Source organism: Bidens hawaiensis, unplaced genomic scaffold, assembly GCF_021521415.1.
Source record: "Bidens hawaiensis isolate Kalapana, Puna unplaced genomic scaffold, B.hawaiensis_p1.1 tig00018424_1, whole genome shotgun sequence".
In the NCBI taxonomy this organism is placed as follows: domain Eukaryota; kingdom Viridiplantae; phylum Streptophyta; class Magnoliopsida; order Asterales; family Asteraceae; genus Bidens; species Bidens hawaiensis.
Genome location: NW_027492782.1, coordinates 215,029 through 232,980, shown reverse-complemented (window position 1 = coordinate 232,980; position 17,952 = coordinate 215,029). Strand labels below are relative to the sequence as shown.

The following is a 17,952-nucleotide window of genomic DNA, read 5'->3' as shown; positions in this document are numbered from 1 at the left end:
AACACAAGACCGAGTTCATAGATTCAGATCAAGTCTAGCAAAACTGAAGAGATTGAACTCAACTAAAAAAACATCATTTTAAGTGACTTTGAACACAACATCGCATATTCAGGTGGAAAAACAATATCCTTGCTTGCAGCATATAAGTCTAAGTCACCAACCATTCAGTCGTCGGTTTTACGCCTCTTCTTGGTTTTAACCGACTTCTTTGTATTTTTAGGTGTCAAATCATCAGGTGTTTTCTGCAACCAAAGCGAAAAAGAACATTTTTTTTAAAATGTTGGTTCTATAGCGCCATGTATATCACTTATTAACTTATGTCACTGGTAATAAACAGCATACCTTCTTTTGTCTCTTCCTCTGTTTCTGCCTCCCTTTGCTTTTCTTAGTTGCACTCTTGTTTGACTGACATGTATCATTGTTAGTTATTCTTAATGAGAAAATAAAAATTAATTAATTACATATATTAATTTACCTCTGCAAGGGCTAGAGTAGCAGCATGCCTCTCCTGGTGAGTTATTCCATCTTCCTCTAGTTCCTCTATTTCTCCATCACTGTTTAGCATCATCTTTAGCCTGCCTTCCTTCAATAGTTTCTCAGACCACGCATGCCTCTATCATAAAATCATCCAAAAAAAAACAACAAATTTTTAAGCTTTAATTCATAATCGGCGATGAAATAAAATAATAGATGGCATTACCAACCTTAGATTTGAGATGAGCCTTTAATGTTTCCTCTGTTAAACAGACAATTCTCGGGCATAACTTGCACTTAAATACTGATTTACTTTTCAATACACAGTCTAGACCGCCATTTGTCATTGCATCATGATCAGCTTTTGCACTTCATGCTACAGCCTTTTCAAAACGTTTCTCAGCAGACAAACGTTTGCCATTGATGGCTTGTTTGTAATTTTCATCTTCACTGTCATCGTCACTTGCAGGTGAACCTGCCAACCATCATTGCTTCAAACATTTAGAAACATCACACAAGCAATCGCTAAGCGACCAACTTATCGTATGATTAAGGTGAAAATAACACCATCATTGGCACACTACATAAGGTTAAAAAGTTCAAACAAAGTAATCAACTAAGGGCGCGTTCGTTTCACGGAATTCGTGGGAATTCAAAGGAATAAGAATTAAAATCCCATGACATGGCATGTTCGTTTCGTTGGAATTGGAATCCTAATTCCATATTGATGTGTTTGGTTGTCAAGGAATTGAAATAGGAATTCAATTCCTTTAAATAAAGGGATTCTAAATCCTTCCAAAATGTGAAGGATTTCAAGTGAATTCGTTGGAATCTTTTTTCGAGGTTTTTTTTTAACGAGAACAACGAATACAACATTGTAGCTTTTTACCTTTTTTGTTTTCGATTTATATTTTGAGTTATGAATTTTTTATTATTATTTTTGAAGGGTTTTTTTTATTTTACTAGAAAATCCCTAAAAAAATCAAAAAAAATAATTAAAAAAATCATAACGCAAAATATAAATAAAAAACTAAAAAGACTAAAATGCTTCTGTCATTATCCTCGTTAAAAAAAGAAAAAAAAAAAAACTCGATTCCAGTTCATTTGTCAAACGAACATATCAAGAATAGAATTGGATTTAAATTCCTTCAAATTCCAATTCCTGTTGGAATATTCGGATTCCAAATCTAATTCCTTACAATTCCAAATCCTATGCAAATTCCAATTCCATTTCATTCTGTGAAACGAACGCGTCCTAAAAGCTTGCTCAAACCTGAAGAGTCGAGATTAACTCCATTTGCAGAGCTATCCTCACTTTCATATCCTAAAACAAGATTACGCAAAGCTATGTGATGAAATAAGTCAATAACTTATAATATGAGTAAATAATAAAAGTAGTAAAAACAAACCGGAAGACGATGAAGAAGCCCGGTCTTTTCTCTTCGATTCCAAGACCAAGCTCTCATCATTATCATCTTCTTCTTCGGTATCTACCGACGCCTCGGCATCCAAATCGGAGTCCGAAGACGATGAAGAATCGGAAGCAGCATCCTTATCAGCATGCTCTTCCTTGTAAAACCTCCTTTTAATCATATCTTCCCCTAATCAAACTAGTCTTGCCAGAACAATAATACAGTAAGACACGTTACACCAATTCAAGAACCAACTCAAATGTACTGTTTTCGTGGGTGCCCTAATTTACAAATGAAATTGAACAATTAAATGAAGAAATAATTTAAGTTGGAATACAATTAGCACTAGTATAATTGTAATTAATCCAAAATTAAAAGATTGTTTGAGAAACGATTGAATGTTGACGGAGATTGGCGGCAGTAAGCAAGAGATATTATTAAGGCTTTGGTTTTGTAATAATGTTATGTACTAATACTAACTTTAACTTTCGCTAAAAGTTAACAGAATTTGTTTCAATAACGTCGTTGTAATGCTCGGGTTTTCCAATGCCTAGGCAACAACGTTCGGATTTTAACAATGTTCGACTTTTATCGACCAAATAAACATTGTTATAAATATTTTATTTTTTTTTGTATGTTAATATTTTTATATGTTAATTCAACAAATTTATATTTTGGGTTTTATTTTAGGTATCTTTATTAACGTAACAAATACCTACTGAATACACGTCAACTCGTTGTTGCAACACCGGTTTTACCAATTAATAAATATTGCTTTAAATATGGTAATTTTAAAAATAATACGTTTTTGGTCCATGACGTTGTTCTAAAGTAACAAGATTGTGTACTAAGGTGTAAAAGTCTGGTGCGAATATATATATATAAAAAATGCGATTCGCAGCTAAGCTTTAAAAAAAAACCAAACAACCTAACCTAGTTCACACAATCGGCAAGTGTACCGGTCGCGTGTAGCAAAGAGATAAGGAAGTCCGGATATCGAACTCAAGGACACGTGAGGTGGCTCGAATACTAAACCCTAACTAAGTACTGCCTAATAACAATATTTAATTAATTATTATTTTTTTTATTAACTTAAACTAATTTAACTAACTTACTTAACTTAACGAAACTAACGGGAAAACTTAACGGCACTAACGGAGCTCTCAAATATGATGAAAGGGAGATAAGAAATCTTAACGACTATCAACGACGCTCGGGTAACAACGAACACATGAAACCAGGTTCTAAAGATGATCTAACTAGACAATAATAAGAGAAAATAGGTCCCCACGGTCAGTTTTACTGAAGACCTCTAAAACGTTTAGAAAGAAGAATAAAGCATGGTTGATTTTCTAAGTACCCTGATGATTTATTACTTGGTCCGTATCAAAATCACAAATTCCTCTAAGGCTCGTAATCCTAACAAACCTAGGGAACAAGGGGTAATTCAATATTAAAGATTAAATAATTCGGCTTACAAATTAGGCTAATCAACGGCTAGAAAAACGATCGAGGTCTTGCAACGGCTAACCAAATCGACTAGACCAAAGATATAAACCGACTCCTAACGTCTTGGTCCGACTAAAAGGAGATGAACTACTGAGATAAACAACTCTAACAATCAAACCCTATGGTGACGTCTATCATAAACGACCAAAAATACCAAGTAATCAGCCTAACATGCAATCCTAAACCAAACACAAAACTAATTCTTGTAAAGATAAAGTCACACGGGGTCTAATTAATATAAAATTGAACAAGCTAAATAGAAATCCTAGAATAAAATCAAAATAATATGAACTTGACAATAGAAAAATCGCTTATATGTTTGTTAGTTAACCCAAAACAATCAAAACGTCATCAATCAACCAAACCTAGGTAGTTCTAATAATTTAGCTACTCATAATAATAATAATAATAAACAAAGCAAAATAAATAGTAGCCAAACTCACGTCTAACAATTCTTGAACGAAGAAACAACGCTTTAACAAGTAAAATAGAATAATAGACAAACCGAATAATACTTGTTTCTACCTCCAAATAAATTCTTTCTTGCGGCAGCTCCTCTCCACTTACGGCCTTGCTCCACCAATAATAATAACAATGATTCGATGACCTTTTCTGCCAAAACACCAAAACAAACGTGGCCCCTTTTGACTTCTGTAGGGCCGTCTTCCCAATCGTGTTGTTCCAACCGCCACCCACCAATAGAATCCTTTCGTCTGACACGCTGACCTGCCTTCTACCATTTATAATACCTTTTGTTTTATTGTTTCGTAAGTCACGCAAACTTTGGTGGGCAGCCCATATAATTTATTCGGTGAGCAGGCCCACAATTCTTTCAATGTAGAGAATAAATGAACACTCCAAAATCAACGATTTGGTTATGCAATCATTAACAATGCATTCTTAAGTTTTTAATTTAAGGATTTAGAAAAAAAAAAAAATTATTTTCATTCTTAAGTTTTTTTATTAAAAGAAAAGAAAGAGAATGGAAAGAAAATTTAGGCATTTTTTCCTCCAAACCTTTCCTGTCAAATATGGCCGGATTGTGAAGGACAAATTTATATATTACTAATTTACCTATCTTTTCCTTCCTATCTAACTAAATAATAAGGGCATAATTGTAAAGTTATAATTTTTTTCTTATCTTTTCATTCCTATCTAACTCAAGAATGTAATTAACACTTTCTTTTCTTTTCTTTTATTTTAACTCGAGAATGTCTTTTAAGTATATAATTTCTTTTCCTTTCTTCTCTTATCCAATCTTATCATTTATTTTCCTTATATTTTAAACCCGAAAATGCAGTGTAAAAGTGAAAACCAAACAATTGGTCATGTTACAATGAACATATAATGCTACATAACACTAGTAATTCTTTTATTATTTGAACTTGAATTTATTTAACTAGTCAGTTATGTTTCGAATAACTAGTCAGATATGTTTCGAAATTTGACCACTTAATTATTGGTATTTGTTGATCTCTTGTTTAGCTCAATTGTGCCGTTTTAGCCCACATTCACTTGAAACTTTTTAAATTCATATATGAACCATTTTTAGGCTGATATTTAATAAAAATCAACTCGAAACTAATTAAAAATGTAGGAAACATTTGTATTATAATATGTATATTTTAGATCCCATCAAAGTCGTAAATATAGATACTAAGGTTTTAATTTTGTAAAAATGCTAGATACTAAATTTAACTTCCGTTAAATGTTTATATAAAGTGCAAAAAAGCTAAGCGCATTATTGTCATGGCACATTCTCACGAAATTATTTGACTTATTTGTGTTTAACAATATTTTAGAATTTCACATTCTAATTAGTATGGCAACTAGTGATTTACCCATGCGTTACGCGTCGAAATCGATAGGTAAAACTCAGGCATTGCGGTTGTGAGCCAATGTGAATCCTGTCTATATAGACTACAGCCGTATGGTACCTGAACTAAACCTAAAAAATATATTCATCAAATTAACATACTTAAAAAATAGTGGTGCTCATATAGCGTATTATTTTTTAAAATTATTATATTTAAAACAATATTTATTCAGCCAGTATGAAGAGGTAGGTCCCAGCAGAGCCCAGTTGGACCCGCAAGACTCACCTCAAAGAGGGACGTCTGCGCAGTTGAACCCGCAAGACTAACCTTCACAGGGACGTCTGCGCAAAGGCTAAACTCGTAAGACACCTTGAAGAGACGTCTTCGCAGAAACCAACTGGATCCGCAGGACCCACCATGCTCAGAGACGTAACGTCCTTACGCGCAGTACGCAAGCTGTTCCCGCAGGAAAAGCCTCCCAATGGTCGACGTACTCCGCCTGTTCCCGCAGCAACGGATACTAGCCATCAGGGAAGGCTACCCGCGCAGCAAGGCTACACGCACAAGGCACTTAACTCTTAAATAATTCAGTAGTCACCTGAAGGAGTGAGCAAGCCGGGAACACTCCCGCACAAAGCCGGGAACACTCCCGCACAAATGAGCCAGTCCGTACGATACTGGAGGATCTTTTGTACTGTACCTGACGAGGTATGGATAAAAGATCTGACCAAAGATACGACAGCTCACTGACAACAGTATGACGAGCAGCACGCTCTTGTACTGTATCACTATCAGCCGCTGCCTACTCACCAACCTATCGGAGGACGTGCGTAGCCTGCAGTTGGTGGAACAGGAATAGTACACAGCCGGCCTGGTCACTATCAGCCGCTGCCTACCCACCAACCACCAGCATGGCACGTGCGTAGCCCACAGTTGGCAGAACAGGAATACTATTCAGCCGGCTGTACCTTCTTGGAAACCTACCTTCAGCTATAAATACCCCAACACCTTGGAACGGTATTATCATCTCATCTCATCTCATACCATCATATCTGCTCTAGTCATTTCTCTTAATATACACTTATATTCAAGAGCAATCTAGTCTGATTCTCACGCCGGAGGGTGGTCACAAGGAGGTACCCCCCCTTCTCAGTGACGAGCTCACGGTCTGTTTTGCAGGTCATCAGAAGAACAACCATCTTTGCCGGAACTAACCCTCGTGGGAAACATCTATTCAACCCCCAGATTATCCGTAATCTGCCCGGGGTCAATTAGTGTTTCTTCATTGGCGCCATCCGTGCATAAAAGCTAGAACTAATTTATTCAGTTTTTTCAAACTTCTGGAAAGATGGTTAAGGTTACTCCGTTGCCAAAGCCAGCGAATGACCAAGAAACCCCGGTAACCACAACCCCAGCTACTGGGGGGAACACCGGCGAATACACACATTTTACGAACACTACCCCGGTTACCCGAGCCGGGGCAAGTGCAGTAAATTTTACGAACACTACCCCGGTTACCCGAGCCGGGGCAAGTGCAGTAAACAATCCTCCCCTGGGATTCATTGATACCCAGGTGGAAAGACAACAGACGAGGCTCCCCCGCCAAACACTTGAACAAGTTAAAGCGTGGGCGGAAAAACGTCAAAGGGAATTCCAAGCTGAGTTGGATGAACGCTTGCGTTCACTCCAACAGGCTGACGAATTCGGAAGCACTCAACAGCTCAACATGAGCAATGAGTGCGAGTACTTGGACGATGATTCGGAGGAATCCGACACCGACGCAAACCCTCGCCATAGGGCGAAAGGGAAGCGTAAGGAAACGGACTTCCAACCGAGAAGGAATTTTGGAGAAACCTTCAAACCAAAAAACGCGGGTGGAAACCCACGTGACTTCTCTAAAACCTTCAGACCAACCGCTGCAAATGCGGGAACCTCCAAGTTTGTAAGGGACATTGCGGAAGCAATCGCCCCAAGAAGTGCCAAACAGATGTCAAACATCGGCACCTATGATGGTATATCTGACCCGGACGATCATTTGAACAGATTCATAGCGGGGGCAACCGTCAGCAACTGGACGGAACCCACGTGGTGTTATATGTTCCAGATGACACTGGTTGGAGCAGCCAGAGCGTGGTTCGACCGTCTACCGGTCCACCACATCTACGATTGGGCAGACTTCCAACAGAAGTTTAGCCAACACTTCAGCCAACAAAGAAAGTATACCGAAGAGCAATGGACAATCCTCAATTGCATTCGAGAGGAAGATGAATCTTTGCTAGACTTCATCACTCGCTTCAACTCAAAGAAGCTAAGTCTGGGTAATATTAGCGAAGATCTTGTTCGCGCTGCTTTCATCCAGGGCACAAAAGACCCAGAGCTCATCCGCACCTTAACGGGTAAAGATGGCATGTCATCCACATGGGATGCCATCATGACAGCAGCTAAACGCTTCGCGGAAACGGAAAAGCAACTGGGTAGAGATTTTCCCCAAAGCACAAACCTCTACACCCAGAAAACAAGAGAAAACAATGTCCTTACCGCCCGACTAAACAAAAAGAGGAAGCTAGGCATTTGGCAGTCAAGGGTAAACTTTGACACCTCATCCGGCTCGCACCCTCGGTTAGGCGGAAAGGATAACATGCCGTCGTCAAACCAGAACTCCAGATGGACGCCACTCACCAAAAGCGTCACCGAGATATTCGACACCGAGAGACTCCCATGGCCAAAGGCTCCAATAATCCGAGAGCGTCACAACGCTGATCAGAGCAAATTCTGTGACTTCCACAGGACAAGAGGACACAACACCGAGGAATGCGTAGACTTGAAGGACATCGTCGAAGATGGGACGATCACGCACCTCGTGGCGTAATGAACGCTGAGCAGGCTAATACGTGTAGAACCCCAGTTGGGGAAAACACGAATAAAACTGCAGCTTCAATGTCGGAGACTACATACTGCGTAAACAACGAGATTCCGAACCAAGTGCATATCGGCTCGAAAGGCTCGATGACACTCCCAAGAACATGGAAGGGAGCTCAATTACACAGTCTGCATGTAGATCAATTCCAAACTTGTAAAAGAAAAGGCCCAGAGCCACTTCTAATGGAAATGATTCTCCTTATCACATTGACGCTGATGGTCTTACATTTATACTTAATGAACTTTCCACACTGATATGCCGGTTTTCACCGCATACATAAGTGGGAAAACAAGTCGTTGCATGTGGAAGGCGGCAAAACCCGCATAAACACAAAACGACAAATTTTTAAAGAAAATATAAGGAAAGCCTTCACGCAGGTCAGTCATAGGTAAAGTTCGGTCATCCCACTAAATGAAAGTGCCGGGCCTAACCGCACAAATCATGATAGAGGAAACTGAACTTTAACCTATTGACAACCGCGCGTCGAACGGTTAACTTATTCAGAACACTTAGAAAATATCTTCAAGTAAAAAATGAGGAAAACCTCCACGCAGGTCAGATATAGGTAAAGTTTAGCCATCCTACTAAGTGCAAGTGACGGTCTTACCCGCACAATCACGAAAGAGGAAGCAAAACTTTAACCTATTATCTGTCACGTTGATGGGTTAACTTATTTAAAGTACTTAAGAAATTGCTAAGTTAAACTAAAGTATGCACAAGCGAATCATATATTGTTTATGCGGCAAAACAAGTGCCAAATTAAACTATAATATGCATGAGCAAGTCGTATAACGTTTATAAAACAATAGTGACGGTCCTACCCGCACAAAGGATTTACATTCCATAAAAATTGAAGTATTACAAAAATGGCCGGGTATCTACCCGCCTACAAGAGTGTAAATCTATACAAAAACATAAACATATCCTAACAGTGGAAAGGAATCTAAAGGTTCAAGCTTCAGGACCACTTCCTCCAAACTCACTTGTACACGCACCATCACTTGGCTGTGGCGGTTCAAGGAATGTCTTGAGAATGGTTAACCCATCATCAGCAGCAGCAACTTCGTTCACCTTCTCCACCACTGGATGCGGGAAGGCAGCATACTGGTTCACTGCTTGGTCATAAGCAGCTTCAGTATCCACATCATATAAAGGGAAGTTGGAAGGCGGGATGCCCTTCTCAACGAACCCTAGACCAAGCAGGAAGCCAGCTTTCTCCCCATCCTCATGAGAAGCGTTGAGGGCTGCGCTCATGGCATCGTCATATGATGTGTCCGTGAAGACCCGATGCACAACCTACAAGAAAAAATACAAGTATCAAAACCTTTTCTTAGTACAAAGAAAAGCGTAAAGACGTTATGAAGCTAAGCTTACCTGCGACAACGCTTCTCGTAGAAGCCATTCCTTGGTAACCAGAGCCTCCTGGAGGGCAGCTTGAGCTTGGTTACGGGCGCGTTCAGCTTCACTTTTGTTAAGGTTGGCAAACAACACTTCTTTAGTCGCAGCCTCTTCAACGCCCTTTAGCTTACGCTCAGTATGGTCAAGCACGCCCCTCTGGTCCAAGATCTCTTGGAGCTTCTTGGCGTCTTCCATGGCCAAGGCATCATGAGCCTGTTGGAGCCTCTCTAATTTGGCTTTAAGCTCCTCATTCTCGGTGCGTAGAAGCTCAGCAACAGCTTCAGCCCTGGTGGCCCTCTCAGTTGCGTTCCGAGCGGTTTCCTTAGCTAACCGAAGCTGTTCGTTAACAGCTTGGGCAGCCTTGGAACGGGCCTGAACTTCAACCTCAAGGGCCTTGAAGGCCTTCTCCTTTTCCGCAGCAACGACGGCAAGCTTCGCATTCTCCTCCCGGATCGCCCGCGCCTGAGCCACTTCAAGGCTACGCGCCGTCTTTAACTTGTCGTTTTCACGACAAAGTAGCTCGACGCGCGGCTGCATCCGGGCGAGGAGGATTCGGAGCTCGTTGGACAGCCTACCTTCCTGGTAGCTGGCCATGGCCTCCCCCAGCGCACCGCCTGTGGCAGCGTGACGCGCCCATTCGACGCACTCCTCAGCAGTCCGGAGGGTCGTTCCCCGGCGGATCTTTCACCGAGGAGCGTACACCTCGTTGGAATCACGAACTGCAATAAAACAAAAAACAGTTAAGAGAGAGAAATGATGAAAGGGATATAGGCCAAAATAACCCTACGCACCTGTAGGGTCGACAACAGGCCGATAGCCACCAAACCCATCACCTGAACCTAAGGGATATCCATCCAAAAGGTCAAGGAGACGGGAAGGAGGCAAGGATTGGCTAGACGCCCAAACCCCAAACGTACCTGAAGGACTGGCCGTAGTCGCAGGCGCCGGAGGAGGCATGGCGGAGGCTGCCGCGGTGGAAACCAACGGAGGTGAACTCACCGCAGATGAACTCACAACCGTGGCCGCGGCTGCGGAAGAACCCGTAAGAGAAATCACCGCCGGCTCAGTGATGGATTCTGTGAAAATGGCACTGACGGCCGGCGGGGATAATGTTATAGCTAGAACTGTTGCCTCAACGGGATGAGCAACTGAACCAGTACTGCAAACAGGCGTAGCCGCCTGGGTCATCGCCTCGGGTAGGTTGACCAAACCTACCTTCATGGGTCCAGAGCTGCTCCCTCCCGCTCCACTCTGGAATGCCGTAGCATCCACGCCTGCACGAAGACAAGATATATTAGTATAATGACGGAAAGATATGAAGTTAGAAGTAAAGGAAGTTTGTACTTACGAGTCCTCTTGAGCTTGAAGGTACGAACAGGCGGGGACGAACCCGATGGAATCGGCCTCTTTACGCCGGTCACCGTCGCTGTACTGGTCTGCCCGGAGGTGACAGCCGTCTCAACCTCCGGAGCAATGGTCTTATCACCACCAGGGTTCCCCGCCACCTCTTCACTCTCGGTCTCCGACTCAGACCGGTTCACCTGGTCGGCGGTGGAGGCTACCTTCGCCTTGCCCTTCCCGCCGGCAGCCTTCTTCTTCCTCGCCAAGAAAGGACCATCTGCGGATTCCTCATCAGAAGATGACAAAATTAGAGGAATTCCCGCAGAGGTTTGAGCATTGAGAGGACGAGGGTCAAAAAGTTCTTTACCTGGCCGCCTGGCGCTCAGGATCTCGTGGCCTGGCGGGTAGACCTCCACGAACCGATCCGCCGTTTACTCAAGGATGGGCAACTCGTTCTCATCTAGAGCACGAGTACCCATCCGAGCGGGACCATCACTCTCCCGCGGCTGCAGGAGAGACTGCAAGTCGTTTCCCTCTGTAAACAAAAAGAAAAAACGGTTAGAACAAAAACTCTAAATTAACGGATAATATGAAGCATACCGTAAGGGACAGAGTTCAAACCGTATTCAAGGACGATGGGAATCTGTGACGCCTCCTTCCACACCCGGCTCATCCCGAGCATCACCATCCCGGACTCCGCAAAGCGGTAAACCGGAGACTGGATCCGGGAAACCTTGGAGAACCATTCCGCCTCCTGGTAGTTGGAGGCGTGAAGGTTCGGGAGAGCTCTCCCGTTCTTGAACGTCATCGCTATGGGGACGACGCGAGCGGAGATATAGAAGAACTCCTGCTTCCAAGATCCGATTGACCAAGGTATACCACCCCTGGATGCACCTCCAGGAATAGAAGGTCATCAGGCGGTCAACATGGGCCTCCACATCCAGAATGAGACACACCCACTCGAAATGGCGGATCTTGGCGATCGCCATTGGGTGTACCTCAGTCAGATGCACACCGTGTCTCTCCAGAACACGGTATACAAACTTCGTCAATGGGAACCTGAGATTCCCATAGACGAAGAATGCAACGTACACCCCTATCTTGCCCTTGGGGGCATCGTACACCGTCTGATGAGGTGCAGGAAACTCAGGCTCGAAAGGCTCGAGCATGAACTTCCTGACGACGTACTGATAGAGGTCGGCCGGAAGAGCACACTGGCACTCGCCAGCAGTACTCTTGTCATCCTTGTCCGACGTGGACGACGGATTCTCGGCGTACAAGTCAGACTCCTCGACGATAGCTTCTGGATCATGAGTAGACGACATGTTTTGGAGGTAAAGAACGATTTCAGGAGAATGCTCGACAGAAAGAGTATTCACCGGAAATCGCTTAGAAGTAGAAGAGAGAAGTGAAAGTGTGGATTACCAAGGACCCTCTCCCCCCGTATATACTCATCGCAATGAATGCGATGAATTTAATGCGGAGGAGAGAGAAAAGAGCTGGTGCAATGAAACTATGACACGTGGAAAAAACAAGCTGGCAACAGCTGTTGACGGGACGCGCGCCGTAAAATCCGCACCCACGCGCCCAAAAAATTGCGCCCACGCGCCTGAAAAAGCGTCTGGAATGACCATGTACTGTCACGTCGCCATAACTTCCTGCACGTCCTGAAACTGTCAGAAGAAACCGTCGGACGACGTTTCAACAGTCAACGTCAACAGTTTGGACTGTTCTTATCCTTTCACCAACTCTTCGAATTTCAAAAAGATTCAAAAGTAAGCGGGACTATACCCCTTACCTTGGCAACCAAGTAACTATAAGACAGGTGCGAGTACAGTGTCAAGGCAAAACCCTTCACATACTTAGCACCCGCAGGGAATTGAAGCCAGGAATACCTTGGAAGTAAAGTAACTATAAGACGAGTGCGGGTACAGTGTCAAGGCGAAACCCTTCACATACCTAGCACTCCGCAGGGAATTGAAACCAAGAAGGATCTTCCGGGCCATGCTTGCGGAAACGGGAATAACATCCCCGCATAGCGGGAACGTCGAGAACTAGATTGTTTGAAGCTCCAAGATGGAATTGGTTGTTTTAACATAATTGATCACTATGTTCAAAACTACCAAAACCTCATGGAGAATCTATACAAGTGGAACTCAACGCTCCTAACTTGCGAGGAGGTTACACACCTACCCGCATCATACCCAAAGATCAAGCAGAAAAGTCGGGAATTTCTGCGTGACATTAGGACTTCCGCGGGAAGAATCCCCATGGAAAACCTTAAAACTAAAACCTTTTTCAAAACCCTTTGCTTAAGTCCAAAAGTTCACCTCACTTATTAACAATTCATGAGAAGAACATTGGATTGGGGGGACTTGAAGAGTAGGTCCCAGCAGAGCCCAGTTGGACCCGCAAGACTCACCTCAAAGAGGGACGTCTGCGCAGTTGAACCCGCAAGACTAACCTTCAACAGGGACGTCTGCGCCAAGGCTAAACTCGTAAGACACCTTGAAGAGACGTCTGCGCAGAAACCAACTGGATCCTCATGACCCACCATGCTCAGAGACGTGACGTCCTTACGCGCAGTACGCAAGCTGTTCCCGCAGGAAAAGCCTCCCAGTGGTCGATGTACTCCGCCTGTTCCCGCAGCAACGGATACTAGCCATCAGGGAAGGCTACCCGCGCAGCAAGGCTACACGCACAAGGCACTTAACTCTTAAATAATTCAGTAGTCACCTGAAGGAGTGAGCAAGCCGGGAACACTCCCGCACAAAGCCGGGAACACTCCCGCACAAATGAGCCAGTCCGTACGATACTGGAGGATCTTTTGTACTGCACCTGACGAGGTATGGATAAAAGATCTGACCAAAGATACGACAGCTCACTGACAACAGTATGACGAGCAGCACGCTCTTGTACTGTATCACTATCAGCCGCTGCCTACTCACCAACCTGTCGGAGGACGTGCGTAGCCTGCAGTTGGTGGAACAGGAATAGTACACAGCCGGCCTGGTCACTATCAGCCGCTGCCTACCCACCAACCACCAGCATGGCACGTGCGTAGCCCACAGTTGGCAGAACAGGAATACTATTCAGCCGGCTGTACCTTCTTGGAAACCTACCTTCGGCTATAAATACCCCAACACCTTGGAACGGTATTATCATCTCATCTCATACCATCATATCTGCTCTAGTCATTTCTTTTAATATACACTTATATTCAAGAGCAATCTAGTCTGATTCTCACGCCGGAGGGTGGTCACAAGGAGGTACCCCCCCTTCTCAGTGACGAGCTCACGGTCTGTTTTGCAGGTCATCAGAAGAACAACCATCTTTGCCGGAACTAACCCTCGTGGGAAACATCTATTCAACCCCCAGATTATCCGTAATCTGCCCGGGATCAATTAGTGTTTCTTCACAGTAAAAGCGGCATTGTGTTACAGCAGCGAGTTGACGCAAATTCCGTTAACTTTTAACAGAAGTTAAAGTTCGTACATAGCTAACATTGTTACAAAATTAAAACCTTAATACTCATACATGCAACTTTTAAACCTTAGTACGCAATCTTGTTATTTTAGGGAAACGTCAGTGACTAACTTCGTAATTGTGTCCAAAATAATTTATCATGTTTTGGTGAATAGTGTTTTATAAATATCACAAAAATGATTTGTAAATTTTTGATAAATCTGTTCCATGTATGATCAAACTAGTTTAGGGGTTTTGATTACGGCTTTACACGATTCATAAACATATAAAATTTACCTGGAAATGTTACGATTGAGGGTGAACGGAATTTGGCCGGAAAACGATATTAGACGAATGATTTCGTGATTTAGAGAGTATTTTAGATGGATTTGATGATTGTGGCAAGTTTAGTTGTTGTCTTCGATCCTTTTTATATGCTTAATTGGAACGTAAAGGCTTTGATTATCGTTATTGGATTTTAATAACCTTTTCGGCCGGTTATGGGATTAATACGCACATTATAGGCCGTTATAACGAGTTATGGACGATGATTATGCCTTTCCGTTACGGTTTAAGGTTGTTACAAGTTTTAATCGATTTAAGTTGCACGTTTTAAGGGGTTTTATGGGATTTTTGGAGGCGTCTGCGGTCGCCGGAATCCTCCGCCGGGAAACCATGGCCGAAAAGACGGGGGGTTAGGGCGGTTGGGTTGGGTTGAGATTATTAATTTAATATTATATTTTAAATATATTTATACTTTGGCCCCTCAAGTTTCAAGATTTATTAAAAACAAAATTTAAAATATATTTACCATTTAGTCCTTGGACTTTGAGATGTATTAAAAATGTAATATAAGTTATAATTATTGGTTAATTTTCATATTTTGCCCGTCTAGTTTGCAAATTGTTTAAACCTTTAAAACGTTAAACCTAGGAGTTTGGATAATTGATCAAAATGAATAAGAAAACGAACGAACAATAACTTAAATCCTTGTGAATATTATATTAACGATGAATGTTAAACACGATTAATACAATGAAACGACGAAACATGCCGGTTTAACGAATGTGAATACAAATCCAAATACAAATAACGTCATTTAAAATACGTGCAACGAAACTTGGGGTTAATTAATAGCATTAATATATATATATATATAAACAAAATCGAAAATTTTAAAATAGGTCTGGTTTTCGGGTTTGGAAACTAACGAATACATATGATTTACACGTTTTACATCTACCAGTTTTACATGTAATACTTGTCTTACACCTACAAATGTCTTAAAGAGTTTACATGGCTTACCATTTTTACATGTAATATTAGGGATGAGATCAGTAGGACCGGTACCGAAAATCCCGATTCCAAAAATCACAAATTTTTTTTACCGGTATTTAAGGTAAAATTCAGGAAATACTGATATCGGTACTGTACCGATACCAAAACTAAAAAATTTGGTACCGATCCGGTACTGACGGTACCAAATCGATACCGATACCGAATTTGCTCATCCATATGTACTATATCTGGAGAAACAAACTCAACACATATCTTAATGCGTTTACCAACATTTTTTGGAGAGATAGTGCTTTACACATTTTACATTTTCCCAGCTTACATATTTTACGTCTGGTTTATATCTTTTACGAGAGTTTGCATAGTTTACATTTTTTCTGGAGAGAGAAACACGCTTTCCAATATCAATATTCAGCCTTTTGGAGAGAGAGAGAATGAGCGAGTGAGAGATGTGTCCCCACCTGCAAAAAGCATTCACATCGTCAATTACTGATTACAATAGTTTACATGTTTTACATTTTTTTCTGGAAAGAGAAACATGCTTCCCAATGTCATTAATCAGATTTTTGGAGAGAGGGTGAGTGGGAAAGGTGTCCCCACCTGCAAAAAGCTGTCCACACCTGCAAAAAGTAATTAAATAGTCAATTACTAAATTGTCCTTATACATATATTTGTAACTTTATGATGTGGGCTCCTTTAAAAGATTAGATCGCAACCAATGTTCTTCAAGATCATGGATGATATCTAGTTTCCAAAGTTTTCTCATATAAATGGGTTTTCATTTTAACCGTGCCCTATGTGTGTGTATATATATATTGATAGATAGATTATATATATTTATAGGTGATAGATATATACGTAGTCGTGCTTATAGCAATCATATTCAAAAGCAAATGGTAGTATTCATAGGGTACTCACCCTAGTTTTTAATAAGATTTTATTAAGGTTTTAAATGAGTTGACAAATATTTTTTGAAAAGTTGAAGTATATATATATATATATATGTGGTTAATGTTTTGGTTTGCATGGCATTTACTAAAATTGTATATGAAGTGTGGTTCATGTAACAACCTTGTATTCATGTTGGAGAGTGTAGAGATCTCCATGTTGGATACCATGCTAAGAAGAAGAAGAAGATGATGATGATGATGATGATGATGATGATTAGCATGGTATCCAACATGAAGATCTCTACGCTCTCCTCATCGCTCAAATTTGGCATAACATTCTCCAAGGCCGTCTCAGAGAATCTCTAAAACAATTTGGGCCAAAGGCGCGTATGCATTCAGATCTTAAGTAAATAATAATCAAACAATTAACCCTTATTTTATAGAACAATTAACCCTAAATTTTATAAAACTAAACATATAAAGAACCCTAAATTTTATAAAACTAAACATCTAATCAACCCTAAATTTTATAAATCTAAACATAAGTAACAATAAAATAATTAACCCTAAATTTTATAAAACTAAGCATATAAATAACAACTAACTATTAGTTTAACGACATTAAGATTCAGTATTTCAGTGAAAGACTCAAATACCTAACTGTGGAGTGGCGACTGGCATACTAGCAGAGCCGAATCTGGCGCCGGTGGAGGATTGGAGCGTTCTGTTAAGCGATCTCTGTTTTTCTAAAGTTTTGTTGTCTCCTTATTTTTATGTTTCCTCAGTATTTTGCAAAGGTTTTAAATGGGATGGTTAATGGATATAAACTTATGGACATATCGAATATTAATTAAGATGGACTCAATTTGAATTGGGCCAGGCTGGTTATGAACTCAGGACTTATTAATTATGAATTGGGTTGAGCTGTTTTTATAACTAATAATTTATAATTTTACCTTGAAAAAAATACATATATATATATAATTTCCTTTTTTAAAATTTTCAGGCCTAGCATAGTGTCAGATCGGTGTCAGTCGACCACCTTACCATGATCGAGAGCCGGCCTTTGACATTCACACCAAAGCATTTGGTGGGGAAGCAATGCCTATCCTGCACAACCTTATGGTAAAAGTCTCCGAATGCTCGAATAGAGAGTTTTTTCTCGTGGTATATATTAAATGTAAAAGGAGTTTTTTTATTTGATGTAATAGTTGAAAGAGGTGACATATATTAAATGGCAAATTTAAATAAAAGTATGTAAGAGGATATGAGGATTGAAATATAATTTTGTAAGAGATGTCATATAAAAGCAAAATACTTAGATATATCATGTATACATAACTTGCTATAAAATTCATTTTTTAAAATAGAATCATAAATCATAATGTTTGGATTCATGTACTAACGGTGTATAGTGGTCTTAAAAAATA

General features: G+C 41.1%; 1 protein-coding gene across 1 annotated transcript; it reads right to left on the bottom strand.

Moving 5' to 3' along the window:
* Positions 1–114: 114 nt before the first annotated feature.
* Positions 115–1,954, bottom strand: LOC143556002 (uncharacterized). Its single transcript, XM_077045442.1, has 6 exons — positions 1,884–1,954; positions 1,748–1,798; positions 705–949; positions 476–613; positions 343–405; positions 115–242 (listed from the first exon to the last, which is right to left on the bottom strand). Exons 3-6 carry the CDS (start codon positions 819–821, stop codon positions 165–167), a joined length of 396 nt encoding a protein of 131 aa, XP_076901557.1. The 5' UTR covers positions 822–949; positions 1,748–1,798; positions 1,884–1,954; the 3' UTR covers positions 115–164.
* Between the last annotated feature and the right edge of the window lie 15,998 nt (positions 1,955–17,952).